At 41.4% G+C, this 20576-nt stretch overlaps 1 protein-coding gene across 29 annotated transcripts; it reads right to left on the reverse strand.

Annotated features, from left to right (window-relative positions):
• Positions 1–1808: 1808 nt before the first annotated feature.
• ZNF879 (zinc finger protein 879) lies at positions 1809–18185 on the reverse strand. Of its 29 annotated transcripts, none has more exons than XR_014837958.1 (6): positions 18075–18185; positions 16519–16584; positions 13853–13979; positions 13303–13398; positions 4420–7313; positions 1809–2461 (listed from the first exon to the last, which is right to left on the reverse strand). XR_014837958.1 is itself a non-coding variant. In XM_085013636.1 (6 exons), the coding sequence occupies exons 4-6, from the start codon at positions 13884–13886 to the stop codon at positions 5866–5868; spliced, it is 1578 nt and encodes a 525-aa protein (XP_084869762.1). In that variant the 5' UTR covers positions 13887–13979; positions 16107–16248; positions 16519–16584; positions 18075–18185; the 3' UTR covers positions 3800–5865. The 29 variants fall into 29 exon arrangements, 5 of the variants coding, with proteins under 5 accessions (XP_084869762.1, XP_084869759.1, XP_084869763.1 ...); XR_014837955.1 differs by having other exon boundaries at positions 4398–7313; XR_014837951.1 differs by having other exon boundaries at positions 4127–7313.
• Positions 18186–20576: the final 2391 nt, after the last annotated feature.

Genomic DNA, 20576 nt, shown 5'->3' on the forward strand with positions numbered 1-20576 from the left:
AGTGCAGGTTTTGGTCACCACAGCAATCACACCCCCTATCAAGGGGATAATGGCCAGTATGCACTGAGGAAAGATGGAGCAGGCATCCATACTAAACACAGTGTCTTACTGATGAAAGACATCAAAGATGACACAAATAGATGGAAAGATATACCATGCTCATGGATTGGAAGAGTTAATATTATCAAAATGACTATACTACATAAGGCAATATACAGATTCAATGCAATCCCTATCAAATTACCAAGGACATTTTTCACAGAACTTCAAAAAAATATTTTAAAGTTTGTTTGGAAGCACGAAAGACCCAGAATAGCCAAAGACATCCTGAAAAAGAAAAATGGAGCTGGAGGAATCAGGCTCCCAGACTTCAGACTACACTACAAAGCAACAATCATCAAAACTGTATGGTACTGGCACAAAGACAGAAATATAGATCAGTGGAACAGGATAGAAAGCCCAGAATTAAACCCACGCACCTACAGCCAACTAATCTATGACAAAGGAGGCAAGAATATACAATGGAGAAAAGACAGCTTGTTCAATAAGTGGTGCTGGGAAAACTGGACAGCCACATGGAAAAGGATGAAATCAGAACACTCCCTAACATCATACACAAAAATAAACTCAAAATGGATTAAAGACCTAGATATAAGACCAGACACTATAAAACTCTTAGAGGAAAACATAGGCCAAACACTCTGACATAAACGACAGCAACATCTTCTCAGATCCACCTCTTAAGAGTCTTGACAGTAAGAACAAAAATAAACAAATGGGACCTAACCAAACTTTCTTTTTGATTAGAAACCTAATCAAAGTTTCTGCACAGCAAAGGAAACCCTAAACAAAATGAAAAGACAACCCACAGAATGGGAGAAAATCTTTGCAAGTGAATCAACTGACAAGGGATTAATCTCCAAAATTTACAAACACCTTCTGCAGCTCCATATCAAAAACACAAACAACCCCATCAAAAAATGGGTAGAAGATCTAAACAGACAGTTCTCAAAAAAAGACATACAGATGGCCAAAAAACACATGAAAAGATGTTCAGCATCACTCATTATTAGAGAAATGCAAATCAAAACCACGATGAGGTACCACCTTACACCAGCCAGAATGGCCATCATCCAAAAGTCTACAAACAATAAGTGCTGGAGAGGGTGTGGAGAAAAAGGAACCCTAGTACACTGTTGGTGGGATTGTAAATTGGTGCAACCATGGTGGAAAACAGTATGGAGATTCCTCAGAAAACTAAACATAGAACTACCATTTGACCCAGCAATCCCACTCCTGGGCATCTATCCAGAGAAAACCATGACTCGCAAAGACACATGTACTCCAATGTTCATTGCAGCACTATTTACAATAGCCAAAACATGGAAACAACCTAAATGTCCATTGACAGAGGACTGGATCCAGAAGATGTGGTACATATACACAGTGGAATATTACTCAGCCATCAAAAAGAACGAAATACCAGCATTTTTAGCAACATGGATGGACCTAGAAACGATCATGCCAAGTGAAGTCAGCCATACAATGAGGCACCAACATTAAATGCTTTCACTGACATGTGGAATCTGGAAAAAGGACAGGCGGAACTTCTTTGCAGAACAGATGCTGACTCACAGACATTGAAAAACTTATGGTCTCCAGAGGAGACAATTCGGGGGGTGGGAGGATGTGCTTGGGCTGTGGGATGGAAATCCTGTGAAATCAGATTGTTATGATCATTATACAACTGCAGATGTAATAAATTCATTTGAGTAATAAAAACAAAAAAACAGTGTCTTCACACTTCCTTTTTAGTGTATTTTAATAAGCAGAAGTTCCTTATTTTAACGTGAGCAAATAACAAACATTTTATATAGCCTATTTGTATTGTTTAAAAAAAATCCTTCTCTATCTTGAGAAGATAAAGTTATTCCTTACATAATCTTCCAAAAGTCAGTTTTGCCTTTCATATAATTCTAGATATAGTGAGGGTAGGGTAGGCATCCAGTTTTTCTCTGTGGATGAACTCTTTCTGCTTCTTAGAAGTACTTTTGAGTAGTTCATTCTTTCCCCATAGTCGTTATGCTATGAATATTTTTAACTTTTTACCACTTTTTTTTAAGCAAGCTTTTGGTAAATACTTTGTAAATCTGATTAGAAAGTTCCCTTCTATTGTTGCTTGGCTAAGAGTTTTTATCATGAGCAGGTGCTGAGTATTTTTTTAATAATGATTTTTATTATTTTTTTCATTATAGCTGGTTTACAGTGTTCTGTCAATTTTTTTTTTTTTTTGGTCTTTTTGCTTTTTCTAGGGCTGCCCCCTTGGCATATGGAGGTTCTCAGGCTAGGGATCCAATTGGAGCTGTAGCCGCCGGCCTACTCCAGAGCCACAGTAATGCGGGATCTGAGCCACATCTGCAACCTACACCACAGCTCACAGAAATGCCGGATCCTTAACCCACTGAGCAAGGCCAGGGATCGAACCTGCAACCTCAAGGTTCCTAATAATGATTTTTATTTTTTTCATTATGGCTGGTTTACAGTGTTGTGTCAATTTTCTGCTGTACAGCATGGTGACCCAGTTACACATACATGTATAATTCTTTTTTCTCACATTATCATGCTCCATCATAAGTGACTAGATATAATTCCCAGTGCCACAGAGCAGGATCTCTTTGCTTCTATTTTGGTTATTTCTCTACATCTATTGAGATGAGCACATGGACTGACTTCTGTTCATGTTAACGTGGTACATAGCATCGGTACATTTCCTAATGTTAAAATAACCCAGGCATTCCCATGAAAAATCTCTTATTTATCATGATGTATTAACTGTTTAGATACTTTTGAATTACGTATTTACAAATGCTTTAAGATTTTTACATTTCTGTTCATATTGGCCTGCAATTTTCCTTTCTTAAACTTTCCTTGTCTGATTTTGGTACTGGCTTATATTTCAGTCACTGTGCTTAATAGATGATCTCCTCTGAAAGATCTTGCAAACGACTTAAACAATTTGTTACATGCAAGTTTGACAGACCTCACCTTAAAGATAACTAGGCCCAGGAGTTGCTGTTGGGGCTCAGCAGGTTAAGAACCTGACAGTGTCTGTGACGATATGGGTTCACTCCTGGCCTTGCTCAGTGGGTTAAGGATCTGGCGTTGCCACAAGCTGCAACACAGGTTACAGATGTGGCTTGGATCTGGTGTTGCTGCTGTGGCTGTGGCAAAGAGCTGCAGCTGCAGCTGCAATTCAACCCCTTGCCAGGGAACTTCTGGGGAACTATGGCCGTAAAAAGGTACTAACTAGACCTAATACCTTCTATCATTTTAAGTTTTTGATGATTTTAGGATTATTAATACTTGGAGAATGCTACGGTCTGAATGTCTCTGTCCCCTCAAAATTCTTATGTTGAAATCCAGCCCCAAAGGTGATGGTATTAGGAGATGGGGCCTTGGGAAGTGACTATCATGAGGCCTCCTCCCTTGTGATTATATCTGTCCCCTTAGGAGAGGTCTGAGTCACCATGTGAGGCCTGTGAGAAGGCACCAGAAATAAACCAGCAAGAGGGTTCTAACCATAATACAACCATGCCACTGCCTTGATCTTGGACTTCCCAAAAATAGGAACTGTGAGAAATAAACTTCTCTTGTTTATAAGGTACCAGACTCTGGTATTTTGGTATAGCACCCCGAACTACAATAGGGAAGTTATGTGTTTCCTCGGAATTTTCTCACTTTAGGTCATCAAAGAATTTAAAAGAATGATTGTGGGAAAAGAGGTACTGCAAGCAGAGCATTAAAGGACCCCAAAGAGTTTATTCCTCATGAGTCTGAAACAGTGAGATGAGTTAGTCTCAGGAAGGCAAAAGCTGAATTCACTGATTTTTGCTTTGCTTAATCTTCACCCCTTAATAACTACCTTTGCAGAAGTTTTGTTTTTTCTTTTTAGTGCCTTAGTAAATAGAAAAAACCTAACACTTTTTAAAATGAAATGACAGGGAGTTCTTGTCATGGCTCAGTGATTAACAAATCCGACTAGGAACCATGAGGTTGCAGGTTCCATCCCTGGCCTTGCTCAGTGGGTTAAGGATCCGGAGTTGCCGTGAGCTGTGGTGTAGGTCACTGACGCGGCTTGGATCCCGCGTTGCTGTGGCTGTGGCTGTAGGCCAGCGGCTATAGCTCCGATTAGACCCCTAGCTTGGGAACCTCCATATGCCACGGGTGCGGCCCTAAAATAGGACAAAAAATAAAAAAAATAAAATAAAATAAAATAAAGTAAAATGAAATGACAGGAGTTCCCTTCATGGCTCAGCAGCTAATGAACCCAACTAGGAACCATGAGGTTGCAGGTTCCATCCCTGGCCTTGCTCAGTGGGTTAAGGATCCGGAGTTGCCGTGAGCTGTGGTGTAGGTCACTGACGCGGCTTGGATCCCGCGTTGCTGTGGCTGTGGTGTAGGCCAGCAACTGTAGCTCTGATTCAACCCCCAGCCTGGAAACTTCCATATGCCACAGGTGTGGCCCTAAAAATAGAATAAAATAAAATAAAATAAGCATTCTTATCCTTAAGTGCTTGCCTATTCCTGATAAAATTGGCAAAACTAGATGTTAGCCTCTGTGAAGCTCAATAATTTTAATATGAGTTGTCAGATAACTGTTTTAACTTGCTCAATTTTTCACATTTTAGAAATGCTTTAGTGGGATAAATAACTTTTAAAAGATATAAGTCATTTTTTTTGGAGGAAAAAGCATTTGAACTTAGAGCCTGGATTTTTGTCTAGTGGCCCTCAGAGTGGGGGAAAGAGTAAGCATCATCTGAGGGAGGTAGGGTAGAATGTACAGGTGAAAATGACCTTGTTCACTTTAACTCCTGGGATAACAACCCAAGCTCCATGTTGTTCCTGGTCCTTCCCAGTAGCTGGTAACTAGAGAACTCAAGGAAGCAGGCACAGCCTGGGAGCCAAGAGTCATGCTCCCTATGGCTACACTGAAAGACAGTTTTAACAACAATTATCAGTACGTTAACTTGCTAAAGCAGTAGTTGTATGAATAACATTTACAACTTAATACAGCAAAGGTAATCACTTTAGGAGAAAAACAAGTGAAATACCATGCATTTTGTGATTTGGAATAATGTGACTTTAGAGGTGATTTGATGTGATTCAGAGTTCCGAACAAGTAGTCAGGGAGAAAACTCACAGAGCTTATGTGAGTTTACAGAGTGATCTTCTTTTCAAGTAAATGGCTTAGGAAGCCAGGGAGAAACAGTTTACAGAGTGATTTTCTTTTCAAGTACATGGCTTAGGAAGCCAGGGAAAAATAACTCAAAAGTTTTAACCACCACCAAACACAGAAGTTGCTTTTAAGCTATTACAAAACAAATTTTAGTGACAGTGAGGTAGCTCCAGGTCACCTGCTCACATTTCCTTTCCAAAACATTCTTCTTAGTGCAACTGGCTACATTAACACTCAAATGCAGTTTCAAAAAAATAGACTCCTAGATTAATCTGAAATCTAGATTTTATGGCTGCACTTTTCCATAAATCAGCATGCTTCCCAGTGATGCCTGTGAAAGCTGGTGGCTGTTATCATACATCACCAGAAAGAAAGTAAAATACTAACCTTTTGATTTGACAAATTTCCTATAGTAATAACTTAAGGACATATAAAAAACATTTTATAGAAGCCTTCCTACTATTCCTTAGGTTCTCCTGCATCAAGAAGTCTCTGATGTTTGATGAGTTCTAAATTCCGAAGTTTAATCCACAGTTAACTACTCTTCATGATTTCCTCCCCAGGATTAATTCTTTGATAGTTCTTATGGAATGAACTTCAGCTGGAAGATTTTTCCACACGCATTTTACTTATAGTCTTTCTCCAGTATGAGTCCTCTGATGATTTGTAAGGGATGAGCTCTGACTAAAAGCTTTCCCACATTCTTTACATTTATAAGGCTTTTCTCCTGTATGAATTCTCATATGTGTCATAAGGGACGAACTTTGTCTAAAGGCTTTCCCACATACCTTACAGTTATATGGTTTCTCTCCAGTATGAATTCTCTGGTGCTGAATTAGAGCTGAGCTTTGGTTGAAGGCTTTTTCACAGTTACTACATTTATAAGGTTTCTCTCCAGTATGAATTTTTCGATGAGTATTAACTGCTGAGTGGGAACTGAAGGCTTTTCCACATTCCTTACAATTATATGGTTTCTCTCCAGTATGGATTCTGTTGTGTATATTAAGCCGTGAAATCCAGGAGAAAGCTTTCCCACATTCATTACATTTGTACGGTTTTTCTCCAGTGTGAATTCTTTGATGTTGTATAAGAGCTGAGCTTTGGCTGAAAGCTTTTCCACATTCTTTACAGGCATAGGGTTTCTCACCAGTATGAATTCTCTGATGTATAATAAGGGCTGAGTGGTAACTGAATACTTTTCCACACTCATTACAGTTAAAGGGTTTCTCTCCAGTATGAATTCTATGGTGTCTACTTAGCCGTGATATTGAAGTAAAGGCTTTCCCACACTGACTACATTCATATGGTTTCTCTCCAGTATGAATTCTATGATGCTGAATAAGAGATGAGCACTGGCTAAAGGCTCTCCCACATTCATTACACTTATAGGGCTTTTCTCCAGTATGAATTCGCTGGTGATTATTAAGGGATGAACTACCTTTAAATGTTTTCCCACATTCATTACATTTATAGGGTCTCTCTCCAGTATGCATTCTCTGATGTCCAATGAGAGATGTAGTGAAACTGAAGGCTTTTCCACATTCACTACAAATATAAGGCTTTTCCCCAGTATGAACTCTCAGGTGCTGAGTTAGAGATGAGCTTTGGCTGAAAGCTTTCCTACATTCCTTACATTTATAGAGCTTCTCTCCTGTATGGATTCTCTGATGTTTACTCAGGGAAGAACTGTGGAGGAAGATTTTCCCACAGATATTACACCTGTAACATTTACGCACCATGTTGATTCCCAGTTGTTTAAAAAGAATTGAATACTGCTGTGAACGGGGCTTCCTTCCTCTGGAAACAATTCTGGATTTTCTAATAAATGATGATTTTAGATCAATACTTTTCCCAAGTTCAATATCTGTAAAGCTTTTCTCCTCCAAACAAGTTTTCTTGATGGTAACTAAGACTTCCCTGAAAAGTCTGTTCTTCTTGCCTTGCTGATTCTCTGGTTTGTCTTCATTTATGTAGATTTTTCCCAATTTGAAGTCAAAAGGTCCATCACCTATGAGTTTATTCATTACTTCCTTATTTTCTTCTTCAGACACTGTGGTTTCAAACAAGCTCTCCCATCCTAAAATAAATGAGACATGTAAGTCTGTCTTGCACTAGGAGTAAATAAAAGTGATATCAAAATATGTAAGTATGGCTAACAAATACATCCTTGGAGTCCTTTAAAAAGGATGGAAGAAAGAAGAGCAAGAGAAAGAAGGAAGATAGAAGATGCACCTGGGTGGAAAGGATCTGAGGAAACCTATATGTAAGTGGGAGGAGGAAGTGAGAGGCAGCTCTTCTTCAGAGCCAGATCTGATCTAGTAACAAAGCAGAGGTCACAGGTAAAGGGTAATTCTGAGTACAGCAGGTTGTACTGTTATTCAGCTTCATCTCTCAGGTCAGCCACCAATGCACTCAAGGTAAATCCAAAAAGAAAACTACAGAGGGGCTATAAACAAAAAAGTAGAAGAACTGTCCCCAAAAGGCTCTGAGACACAGGGCCTAAGCTAGTGAAGTTTGGAGTCTCATTTGAGTGCTATGAATAATCCTGTGATGAACATTCACTGACTGTCTCAGACAATCTTTACTGAGTGTCCACAAGGTACCATGCAAACAAAGTTCAAGACTCTGGGTTACAGGAATATATACCAGATAAGAGTCCAGTTTTCACAAGGCTTATATTCCAGAAGCTGAGAATAACAAAGTAACCAAATAAACAAAGAAGTTTGGGAATAATGAGAACTGTAAGAAAACCAACAAAAACGAGGTGATGTGTAACATAATTGAACAACTTGATTTTTTAAACTGGGTGAAGAGGAAATAGAAGATGAGATCTAAATAAAACACAAAAGCTAGCCATGCAAAAATTTGGGTATGAGGATGATTGTAGTCAGAAAGAAGAGCCAGCATAAGGGCCTTAAGGCAGGAATAAGCTTTGTATGTTTGTGGAACATAAAGAAGTCTAAGCAAGAGGGAACCAAGGGAGAGTGCTGAAAGGTGAAGAAATGAATGGGCAGGGCCATGTCATGTGGGAGCTTTTAAGATATAGAAAGGTGTTTAGAATTTCTTCTAAGGATCACTGGGAGTTAGAAGGGACAAATGTACTGTAATTGGGGGCAAAGGAAAAAAGAACAAAAACAGATGGAGAGCAGCCAATTAGGAGGCTGCTACAGTCTTCCTAGATGAAGGTGATGGCAGTTTGCACTGGTATGTTAGTAGAAGTGAGCACAAGAGGCAGAGATGACAGGTATGTTCACCTATGAAGAGGAGTAAAGAAAAAGTGAGAGAATTCAAGAATGATGCCTAGCTTTTGGCTCCAGGAGCCCAATGGAGATTGGTGATATATGGTGATATAGGAAATATTGGGAGAAGAATACATTCTTAAGAATGACTTTTTGCACAGCAAAGGAAACCCTAAACAACACAAAAAGACAACCCACAGAATGGGAGAAAATCTTTGCAAGTGAATCAACTGACAAGGGATTAATCTCCAAAATTTACAAACACCTTCTGCAGCTCCATATCAAAAACACAAACAACCCCATCAAAAAATGGGTAGAAGATCTAAACAGACAGTTCTCAAAAAAAGACATACAGATGGCCAAAAAACACATGAAAAGATGTTCAGCATCACTCATTATTAGAGAAATGCAAATCAAAACCACGATGAGGTACCACCTTACACCAGCCAGAATGGCCATCATCCAAAAGTCTACAAACAATAAGTGCTGGAGAGGGTGTGGAGAAAAAGGAACCCTAGTACACTGTTGGTGGGATTGTAAATTGGTGCAACCATGGTGGAAAACAGTATGGAGATTCCTCAGAAAACTAAACATAGAACTACCATTTGACCCAGCAATCCCACTCCTGGGCATCTATCCAGAGAAAACCATGACTCGCAAAGACACATGTACTCCAATGTTCATTGCAGCACTATTTACAATAGCCAAAACATGGAAACAACCTAAATGTCCATTGACAGAGGACTGGATCCAGAAGATGTGGTACATATACACAGTGGAATATTACTCAGCCATCAAAAAGAACGAAATACCAGCATTTTTAGCAACATGGATGGACCTAGAAACGATCATGTCAAGTGAAGTCAGCCATACAATGAGGCACCAACATTAAATGCTTTCACTGACATGTGGAATCTGGAAAAAGGACAGGCGGAACTTCTTTGCAGAACAGATGCTGACTCACAGACAATAAAAACTTATGGTCTCCGGAGGAGACAGTTTGGGGGTTGGGAGGATGTGCTTGGGCTGTGGGATGGAAATCCTGTGAAATCATATTGTTATGATCATTATACAACTACAGATGTGATAAATTCATTTGAGTAATAAAAAAATGAAAAAAAAGCGTTATTTTGAGAACTAAAAAAAAAGAATGACTTTCTGTCCACCTTTTTTCATTTACAATACTGTGCAAGAAATGGAATCACTGATTCAAAAGAAATGATTTATTTTATGAAAGCTTTAATTTTCTTAACTAAAAGGAAATATATAATCATATGAAAAATGAGGAAAATACAGAAAACTATAAAAATGAAAATCATTTCACCCATAAACACATCATGTAAATATAATCGTTGCTATATGTGGAATTTAGCTCATCAGAATTATTCTGTATGTAAAAGAAACTTTTACTTTAAAAAGTCTAAATGGGTTGAAACTAAGCTTTCCCCTGTCCCAACTTCACTTTAAAAAATTGTGCGAGTTCGCATCCCATCATGGCTCAGTGGTTAACAGACCCTACTAGTATCCATGAGGACGCAGATTCAATCCCTGGCCTTGCTCAGTGGATTAAGGATCCGGAGTTTCCATGAGCTATGGTGTAGGTCGAAGACACGGCTCGGATCCCGCATGGCTGTGGCTGTGGCTGTGGTGTGGGCTGGCAGTTACAGCTCTGATTTGACCCCTAGCCTGGGAACCTCCATATGCCATGGGTGTGGCCCTAAAAAGACAAAAGAAAAATTTGTGAACTTCCTTTCATGTCAATAAATGTAGACTGACATCATCATTTTAATGGCTACAAATTATTCCAATACATGAATATATCATATTTAATATGTCCCCTTCTGATTCATTTAGTTCTCTTTATTCCTAGTTACACTTCATAGCAAGCATTCTTTTTTCATAGCAAGCATTCTTTTCACCATCTTTGCAACTCTGCACAGTTATGAAATTTCTTAAGATAAATTTCTAAATCTGGGGTTGATTTTAATAAAGCCAGGCTGTCCTCCAGAAAGACTATTCCAATCAAAATCTCACTAAAAATACTGCTTATTGCTCAGAGCAGTAGCAAAACACTGGATTTGTATTTCTTAACCTTTGGTAATTTAATAGGGAAAAAATGGTACCACATTGCTTTAGTTTGAATTTCACTGATTTATAATGAAGTTGAGTAGCTTTCCAAAAACTCAACTAAATTTTAATGCACATTCCTTGCTTTTTAAATATAACTCATTCCTTTGTGCTATAATTACTTGGATCTTTTCCCCCTTATATTTGTCTTCATTTTCCACGGCAATATTAATAGGGAAAAACAGGAAACAAAAATTTCCAAAAGGAAATTGTTTACTAAAATATGCCTTAACAAGAGTTCTTTCAATGAGGAAGACCTCTATTCAATAAGGGCTGAATATCTGAACAACATTCACAATCAAAAATAAGCTCTAGCAGGTTAAGAACCTGACATACTGCCATGGGGATGCGGATTCAATCCCTGCTCACTCTAAGGGTTAGGAATCTGGCCTTGCAGCAAGCTGCAGCACAGGTCACAGATGCAGCTCAGATCCAGTATTGCCGTTGCTAGCAGCTGCAGCTCCAACTTGACCCATAGCCTAGGAACTTCCATATGCCACAGGTGCAGCTGTAAAAAGAAAAAAAAAAAAAAAAAACAGGCTTGAGACCAATATGTATAATCAATATGTTTCTGTGTGTATGTCTCTCATGTAAAACACAAATATTCATAGTTTGAAAGGATAAATAGTAAAATATTAAAAACAGCTCAGCATGGTTGATCAAATTTCAAGCCAATCTCCTTTTTCTCTTGTTTTATAATACTATGCATACCTTAAACAAATTAATTTTTTAAATGCTTGCAAAAGAAAAACACAATAAATTTGAAACTAATTATTTCTTTAACAACCAGAAAGCTCACAGCCAAATTTGAAACTATCATCAGTGACTATCATTCTGGTTCTTACAACAGATATATTTACTTTCTAAGGTTCTGACTGAACTTTTGCTTTATTCTTGCAGTCAGCCTCCCCCACTTGTCAGTGGAATGTGGCAGAATAGATGTTAGTATGTGATAAAAATAAAAAGTGTTTAAAAGACCCCTGAAATGACAAAGGACTTGGGTCTTAAAAGCAAAGGGCCCCTGAATGCCAAATAATATTTAAAAAACAAAACAAAAAAAAACACTTCTTGATATAACCTAATGAGTCATCTGAATTCCAAAGATGAAGAGGATATCTCTTTTTTTTTTTTTTTTTGTCTTTTTGCCATTTCCTTGGGCCGCTCCTGCGGCATGTGGAGGTTCCCAGGCTAGGGGTCTAATCGGAGCTGTAGCCACTGGCCTACACCACAGCCACAGCAATGCGGGATCCAAGCCGCGTCTGCGACCTACACCACAGCTCACGGCAACACCGGATCCTTAACCCACTGAGCCATGACAGGAACTCCTCCAAGGATAACTTATAATATTCTAGACAGAAGACAAAAAAGCGAGAAAAGGGCTTTCTACACAGGAAATAGAGGGGAGAAAAGAACTAATAGAGGAATTTTTATCAACGATACTCCCAAAACTGTGGAACAAAGTTTGAACAATTCTTAGGAAATAAAAACTAATCCCCATAAGTTAAAAAAAAAAAATTGATACTAGATAGGCACAAATACAGCATGCATAAACCTTCCTGAAAACATAAGTCAAGAAATATTCTAGTCAAACCAAAGGAAAAAATTGTAAGACAAAGTTCATGAATGGAAGCACAAGAACTGACCTGACACAGAAAGGCTATCTCCTCCCATCAAGGGAAACAAATTCTGGACAAGTAGCAAAACTCAAAAGAGTGAGCCATCCTCTCATGTCAGGAACAAAGACAAAATTCAAAGCAGAAGGGAAAGCAAAAGCTTAGCTTACTTCGGCAGCCCACAGGGATTTTAGAGATTGAGAGATATGTCCTCGCAGCCAGGGTTTGGAACATATTACTTCTTAAGTTTTTCACACAAAAGAATTAGAATGTCATGTTGAAGATTTGCAAGCCTTCTGCCCAAATTGAATAACTGTTACCATTTTGCTAATCCTCCTTTCTCACTCCAGTACATAAATACACATACATCATTTATTTTATTTTATTTATTTATTTTCTTAGGGCCATAGATGAGGCATATAGAAGTTCCCAGGCTAGGGGTCAAATCAGAGCTGCAGCTGCCAGCTTGCACCACAGCCACAGCAATGCCAGATCCAAGCCATGTCTGCGACCTACACCACTGCTCATGGCAACGCCAAATCCTTAACCCACTGAATGCGGCCAGGGACCGAACCCACATCCTCATGGATACTAGTTGGGTTTGTTTCTGAGCCATAATGGGAACTCCAACATCATTTTATTTTTAGCTGAACCACATGTAAAACATTGCAGATAGCCAAGGCAAAAACCCTAGATGGGACAATGCACTGTAGTGATAAAAGGCTTGTTCAAACCACAAAAGGAAAGTAACAAGAAAATAATCCAGTAAAAGCAAGAAAAAAAGGGTGAAGATATGAATCACAAACCTTTATACATGTTTCATTACATAGTCTGCATTCACATTATAAAAGGACATCTGACAAAAGTGCAACTCAGAGAGGGAGAATTCAACTCACCCCTCTGAACCTGCTGTATCAAGTACTCAAAAAGGTAGCGTGAGGATATGCCCTTCCCAGCTTGTCTCACCTAGCCTGGCACATCATGCAGGGCCCTGGTCAATGTCTCCTTAGTGCAGCCTCCTCACTGATCCAGCAGAGCCCGGGCAGTTAGAAAATGCTATGCCCCCTTCCCAATTACTGTCACTCACCTAGACACGTGCTTTGAGAAACTTCATTTTCCACCATCCAGGGGTCTTCCCCTTGCTCTAATTGGAAGATAACCTTTGGTTTGGAAAACAGAATCCCTGTTCATGAGCAAGAAAGAGAATGAATCCATGGTGCAGACATGAGTGGCCATTCTGGCACTCAGATCCAGCCCCAGGGTCTCTGGGGCAGGGGGACAGTTGAGAGCAAAGAAATTTGTTCTGAGAGGGGCTTAAAACTGGGCTCCCAGAGGATAGCCAGGAGATGGTCTCAGGAAAAGTTAGGGATCTGGCTGTGCACTCCTCTAAGCTGGAACCTCCTATGAGACCCAGAGGAACAGAGTTCAGGGGGCAGAAGACAGGAAAATCAGAGAAAGGATGCCTGTCACCAACTCTACCAAGCTGAGATTTGCGCCGACAGCTGGGGGCAATAGCAACTGCTACTTTCTGAGTCCAGCTGTGGGCTGAAGCCAGCCATGCCCTCCAAATGCTCTCCTTGGAGAGGTCACCAAAACGCTCCCCCAGCAGATCCTGCATTACAAGGAAAGGTCCTTACCCAGCGAGAACAGGGTGCTGTAGTTCTCCAGCATCACCTCCCGGTACAAGGTTCTCTGCGCTGAGTCCAGGCACAGCCACTCGTCCTGGCTGAAGAACACGGCCACATCCCTGAATGTCACTGACTCCTGGAACAGAAACCCACTGCTGCTCAGCCAGGACCATGCCTTCAGAGGGATGACTGAGCAGCAATTCTGTCACCATGCTGAGTTCTGGGCATTTCAAGCCAAGTACTTCCTGACCACCTTCAGTTACTGAGCATAAATCTGTCACCTCCCTACTTTCAGGGAAGCGCTGTCCACTCAAAAAGCTGAAACACAGCAGCCCAACAAGGTAAGTACTTGAAACCACAAACAAAATCAGAATGATGGAAACACACTCTGGACATGGAAATATACAAATCACCTAAACTCATTTTAAAGGTGAGACGTGAGAATCAGGTTTTAGGGGCCTGCAGCACACTCCCTCAGGGAGGAAGAGGTGAGCCAGGATCCTGTCATCACCTTGGGCCATCTGTGTTCCCAGCAAGAAGGCACTAAGTGTAGTCACAGTAAGGGAGGTTCTGAGAATGCCCCAGGCATGGCTTTCCCAGGAGCAGGCCTAGGGTGGTGGGCTGCAAAACCTTTGAAGGGCCAGGTGAGAAAGCTGCATGTGGGTAGGACTCCCCCTTGCCACCCCAGAAGCCTCTGTTCTTCTATCTCTCTGAAACCAAGCAGGACCAGGTGGGGTCTTCCGTGATACAAAATCCTTTCCCAGCTTCCTATTTGTAGGGAAAAGGCTTCAGCCTCCTAGACCTTCCTGAATACCCCAGGGCAGATTCAAAGAGCTGCGCATCAGGGAAGTGAAGAAATGCAGAAACAAAAGAAGAGCAAGAGCACAGCAAAAAAGCAGGGTCCTGGTTCCTGTTCAAGGGACACATAACGATGTATCTTTGAGTTCTGCAGGAACTAAGGCGCCCACCCAGGTGGAGGACAGTTACTTCAGACTAAGCACAAAAGAGTCCTAGAATGCTGCTGTTATCTCACCACCAACCAATCAGAAACAAGTCACACGCCCTGCATCCTTATCCCAAATTTTGCCCATAGAAACTTTTCCCAAAAAGCCATTAGGGAGTTTGAGTCTTTTAAGCACAAGCCTCCCCCTGCAATGCCCCCTCCTTGCTTGGACCAACAATAAACCTTTCTCCACTCCAAATGTTTCTGTTTGGCCTCACTGTGCGGCAAGCAGGCAAACTTGCCTTCAATAACATCTGCTTCAGTGCACTACAAATCATTGCTTTTAAACTAGTGGCCCTTGGAGTTCCCATCGTGGCTCAATGGTTAATGAATCTGACTAGGAACCATGAGGTTGCGGGTTCGGTCCCTGGCCTTGCTCAGTGGGTTAAGGATCTGGCGTTGCCATGAGCTGTGGTATAGGTTGCAGACGCATCTCGGATCTGGCGTTGCTGTGGCTCTGGCGTAGGCCGGCGCTACAGCTCTGATTAGACCCCTAGCCTGGGAATCTCCATATGCCACAGGAGCAGCCCTAGAAAAGGCAAAAAGACCAAAAAAAAATGTATTAAAAAAAAAAAAAAAAAAAACAGTGGCCCTTTCTTTTATGACTAAGAATCCTTTTTTAAAAAGCAAATTAGGGGAGTTCCCGTCGTGGCGCAGTGGTTAACGAATCCGACTAGGAACCATGAGGTTGCGGGTTCGGTCCCTGCCCTTGCTCAGTGGGTTAACGATCCGGCGTTGCCGTGAGCTGTGGTGTAGGTTGCAGACGCGGCTCGGATCCTGCGTTGCTGTGGCTCTGGCGTAGGCCGGTGGCTACAGCTCCGATTCAACCCCTAACCTGGGAACCTCCATATGCCGCGGGAGCGGCCCAAGAAATAGCAACAACAACAACAACAACAAAAAAAGACAAAAAGACAAAAAAGACAAAAAAAAAAAAAAAAAAAAAAAGCAAATTAGGCAAGATCAATAGGCAAAAGGAAAAGGAATATTAACCTCATTTTCTACCACCAGAAACAAGGTTATTAACTTCCTGCTGTGTGACCTTTCAGACCTTTTACATGCTAATATGGCTCTAGATTTAAACAGACATTATAAAATAAATTTATCCCACTCAATATTTTTTATTTGCTGCCCAGTATCTCACTGTATAGATGAATCAGTTTACTTAACTAATCTACTGGTGGGCATTTAGGTTATTTCCATTTTTGTAATCCTAAAAATGCTGGATTGAGGAGTTCCCATGATAGTTCAGTGGTAACGAACCTGACTAGTATCCAAGAGGACTTGGATTCAATCCCTGGCCCCAGTCAGTGGATTAAGGATCCGGCATTGCTGTGGCTGTGGTGTAGGCTGGCAGCTATAGCTCCGATTCAACCCCTAGCCTGGGGTGGGTGAGGGTGCAGCCCTAAAAAGACAAAAAAAAAAAAGAAAGAAAGAAAGAAAGAAGCCTTTGGAGTTCCCATTGTGGCATGGTGGAAACAAATCTGACTAGCATCCATGAGGACATGGGTTCAATCCCTGGCCTCACTCAGTGTGTCGGGAACCCGAGGTTGCTATGGCTGTGGTATAGGCCAATAGCTATAGCTCCATTTCAACCCTAGCCTGGGAACTTCCCAATGCCTCGTGTGCAGCCCTAAAAAGAAAAAAGAAAGAAAAAAAACAAGCCGTCACTCACCAGAGCCTGGGCTGGCAGCAACCTTGTGGCCATTTCTCCCTCTGCTGCCCCTTTTGGAGAAGGTACCTGAAAGAGAAAAAGAAACCGTGAGGTTTTGCCATCCTGTTTGCACTCCCACACTCATTAGGCTCAGACCAGGTTAGAAATCACACATTGAGAACTGTGCAGATCAGAGCTGGAGGAGCCCTGGGCGTGACCACCAAAACCAGGAGTGGACAGTAAGCGACTTCCAGTCACTGGGCCTGCTACCTTTCAGCCACTGGTTTATGAATAAAGATGAATCCAACTAGCACTGTCTGACAAGCATTGACAGTGTAAAGAGCAGTCACATTGGGCTCACGGAGATGCTAAATTAATGAGAAATGACATAAATATGCCAAGCACCTGCATTTAGATATTTTGAGCTATAATAATTACAATTATGGAAGTTTCCACTGTGGTGCAATAGGATCATCTCGGGAGAGCTTGGGACGCAGGTCCAACTCTGGCCCAGTACAGTGGGTTAAGGATCTGCGGTTGCACCAGCTGGGGCTTAGATCGCAGCTGTGGCTCATGTGCCTTGGAGCGGCCAAAAAAAAAGAGAGAGAGAGGAAAAAAATACAGTTGTGATTATAAAAATTCTTCAAATGCCATGTGAAGAACTGGTGTACTTTTCAGGCGTAGCCAACCAACTATTCCTCTTGGAAGTTGTGTTTCCTTTATGAAGAGTTACCAAAGCTCCTTAAATGTAAAAGGAGGAGTTCCTGTCATGGCTCAGTGGTTAAGGAATCCGACTAAGAACCATGAGGTTGCGGGTTCTATCCGTGGCCTTGTTCAGTGGGTTAATGATCCGGCATTGCCGTGAGCTGTGGTGTAGGTCGCAGACGCGGCTCGGATCCCGAGTTGCTGTGGCTCTGGCGTAGGTCGGTGGCTACAGCTCCGATTAGACTCCTAGCCTGGGAACCTCCATATACGTGGGAGCGGCCCAAGAAATGGCAAAAAGACAAAAAAAAAAAAAAAAAAAAAAAGCAAAAGGAAATATTAACCACCTACCTTCCCTTCCCCCGTCCCCAAAATATACAAGGCTCAGAAGAAACACCTTCGTTGGATAGAAATGAACTTAAAATTTAAAGAAAAGGGAAATAACTTAGCGGACAAAATCACTCAAAAATTACAAAAAAAGAAAATAGTTAAATCACTTAGGATTCACTCTGGAAGAACAAGAAAGCATGGTTAGCAAAAATGGGTAAACATAAAAAAATAAATTTTAACTCTGGGGAGTAAAACCAGCAAATGCTAAAAGCCAAAAAACGCCCCGGGGTTCGTGAACACTGAAACAAGACACAGCATCCTTCAACCTTTTGGGGGGACCTTTCTCCAGAAGCCTGGGCGGAGACTGAGGCCCAGGGGACAGACGGGGGAACCTCCCCGGGCAACGCCCCCTCCTCGGGCCGCGTTCACCTGCCGAGGCCGCCTTGGCTTGGACGCCCGCAGCTGGGACTCCCGCCCCGGCTGGCCCTCTGTCCTGGCCCCGCCGCAGGAGCCGCACACCCCGGACCCACTCTTACTGGCTGTACCTGGGCTCGCCGGGGCGGGGACTCGAAGAGGCAGACAGCACTGCAGGCAAGCGGTACACCTAGCGTAGGGATATTTGTTGCCGCCGCCGACAGGCCGACGGGCGCAAAAGCGCCTGCGCACAGGAGAACCGCAGCGCTTTTCCTTTCGAACTCTATTTCCCAGAAGTCTCCACGGCACGGGCCCATACAGTGTCTGAGAAGGGCCAAGGGTAGGAAGGCTAGAGGAAGGGGTCCTGCTGGAAACCCGAGGAGCCTGAAACCTTGTCTACCAGCCTCTGATGTAACCTCGGATCCTCTTCTGCACGCTTTTTATTTCTATTATGATAGTGATAATAAGAGCGGAAAATGAGTATGTAATAAAAACCGTAGGAATTCCCGTCGTGGCGCAGTGGTTAACGAATCCGACTAGGACCCGTGAGGTTGCGGGTTCGGTCCCTGCCCTTGCTCAGTGGGTTAACGATCCGGCGTTGCCGTGAGCTGTGGTGTAGGTTGCAGACGCGGCTCGGATCCTGCGTTGCTGTGGCTCTGGCGTAGGCCGGTGGCTACAGCTCCAATTCGACCCCTAACCTGGGAACCTCCATATGCCGCGGGAGCGGCCCAAGAAATAGCAACAACAACAACAAAAAGACAAAAAGGCAAAAAAAATAAAATAAAAACCAAAAACAGAATAATACAGAAAGCAACAAGTGTTGGTGAAGACTTGTTGAAATTAAATCCTTGTGAATTGCTGGTGAGAATGTAAAATAGTGCAGCTGCTTTGGAAAATAGTTATGGCAGTTCCTTAAAAAATTAAAAATAGAATTACCATATATAATCCAGCAATTGCCCTTCTGGGAATATTCCCAAAATAATTGAAAGCAAAACCTCAGACAGGTACTTATACACTAATAATGTCCATGGAAACATTATTCATAGGAGTCAAAAGGTAGAAACAACCAAAGTGTCAATGAACAGATGAGTGAATAAACAAAATGTGGTCTATCCTACAATGAAATATTATTCAGCCACAAAAAGGAAGGAAAATCTAATATATGCCTCAACATGGATGAATCTTGAAGACGGGAAATAAAGCAGACTCAAAGGGACAAATATTGTATGATTCCACCTATACATGGTATGTAAAATAGTCAGATTCATAGACAGAAAGTAGAATAGTGGTTACCAGGGGCTGATGGGAGAGGGAAATGAGGATTTATTGCTTAACAAATACAGAGTTTCAGTTTGGGGTAATGAAGAAAGTTCTGGATGTGACTAGTCGTTATGGTTACCTAACAACAAATGTGCTTAATGCCTCTGTGCTATACACTTAAAAATGGTTAAAATGGTAAATTTTATGTGATGTGTATTTTAGTACAATAAAAATAATAATGCAAAATAAAATAACAATTATGAACCACTGTTAGCAAGATGGTATTGAGATTTACAAAGTAAAAATAAGGTAGCAGACTGAATAAACACAATTACCTCTTTACTATAACAAAACATATCAAAACAAAAACACTTAACATATATAATTTTTAAGGTAATAAAATCCCATACAGCTCTAGAAAAATACCATCAGAACACCAAAAATTGAAAATCTTGGAAGACATGCAGCAGATATATGCCCTGAGATCCAAAGTCCAGCTAACAGAAAGATTCAGAAGAAAAAAAGAAAAAAAAATAGGAGTTCCCTGGTGGCCTAGTAGTTAAGGATCCTGCTTTGCTGTGGCTGGAAATTTTCACATGCTGCAGGCACAGCCAAAAAAAAAAAAAAAAATTTGAATGATACAAAAATTGAAAGAAACATAAAATATCTGCCTAAGCTCCTGCAGCTTGCTTTTGCTCATCATCTCGTTTGGAAGATTCATCTCTCTCATATGGCCGAGGTTCTAAATTTTCATTGTTCTTTAGTATGCCATCGTGTGACTTTACTATAATTTATTTATCCATTATTCTGTCCCATGGTCTGCACCCCTGCTGCACTGCCTCTTCTCTCATAGCCTGTTCCTATGGCCTTATTGAGAGTTCCCTCTGATCAGTGGATAAATGAAAAGAAAGCTTGGGCCTGGTTCCCAGATGTTTCCACACAACATTCAGGCATCCCTGGAAGTGGGCAGTGCAGCACTACCCTTCCTCTTTGGGACATCCCTGAAGGACTTAGGTAAAGGGAAATCCTCCCAGTGGGCAGAACTTTGAGCAGTGCTCCTGGTTTCTCACTTTGCTTAGAAGGAGAAACAGCCAGATATGCAATTATATACCTATTCACGGGCTGTGACCATTGGTTTGGCTGGATGGTCAGGGAAATGGAAGAAACATGATTGAAGAACTGATGACAAGGAAATCTAGGGGAAGAGAAACATGGATAGATATCTTTGAATGAGCAAAAAATGTGAAAATGTGAAAATGTTCTTGTCCCATGTGAATGCTCACCAATGGGTTGCTTCAGCAGAGGAGAGTTTTAATAATCAAGTGGGTATGATAAACTGTTCTGTGGACACCAGTCTGTATCCTTCTCTAGCC

This window comes from Sus scrofa, chromosome 2 (assembly GCF_054392235.1).
Source record: "Sus scrofa isolate SSC_HxYL_T2T_F1_AM1 chromosome 2, Sscrofa_HxYL_maternal_Yorkshire_Landrace_v2.0, whole genome shotgun sequence".
Taxonomy (NCBI): domain Eukaryota; kingdom Metazoa; phylum Chordata; class Mammalia; order Artiodactyla; family Suidae; genus Sus; species Sus scrofa.

Coding starts and splice junctions, on each gene's coding strand:
- ZNF879 (XM_085013633.1), bottom strand. CDS start 16,551: ATGGCCACAAGGTTGCTGCCAGCCCAGGCTCTG. Junction 13,980..16,518: donor TGCTGCCAGCCCAGGCTCTG/GTGAGTGACGGC, acceptor TTTCTGTTCCAG/GAGTCAGTGACATTCAGGGA. Junction 7,314..13,302: donor TTCTCAAAGCACGTGTCTAG/GTGAGTGACAGT, acceptor CATTTATTTTAG/GATGGGAGAGCTTGTTTGAA.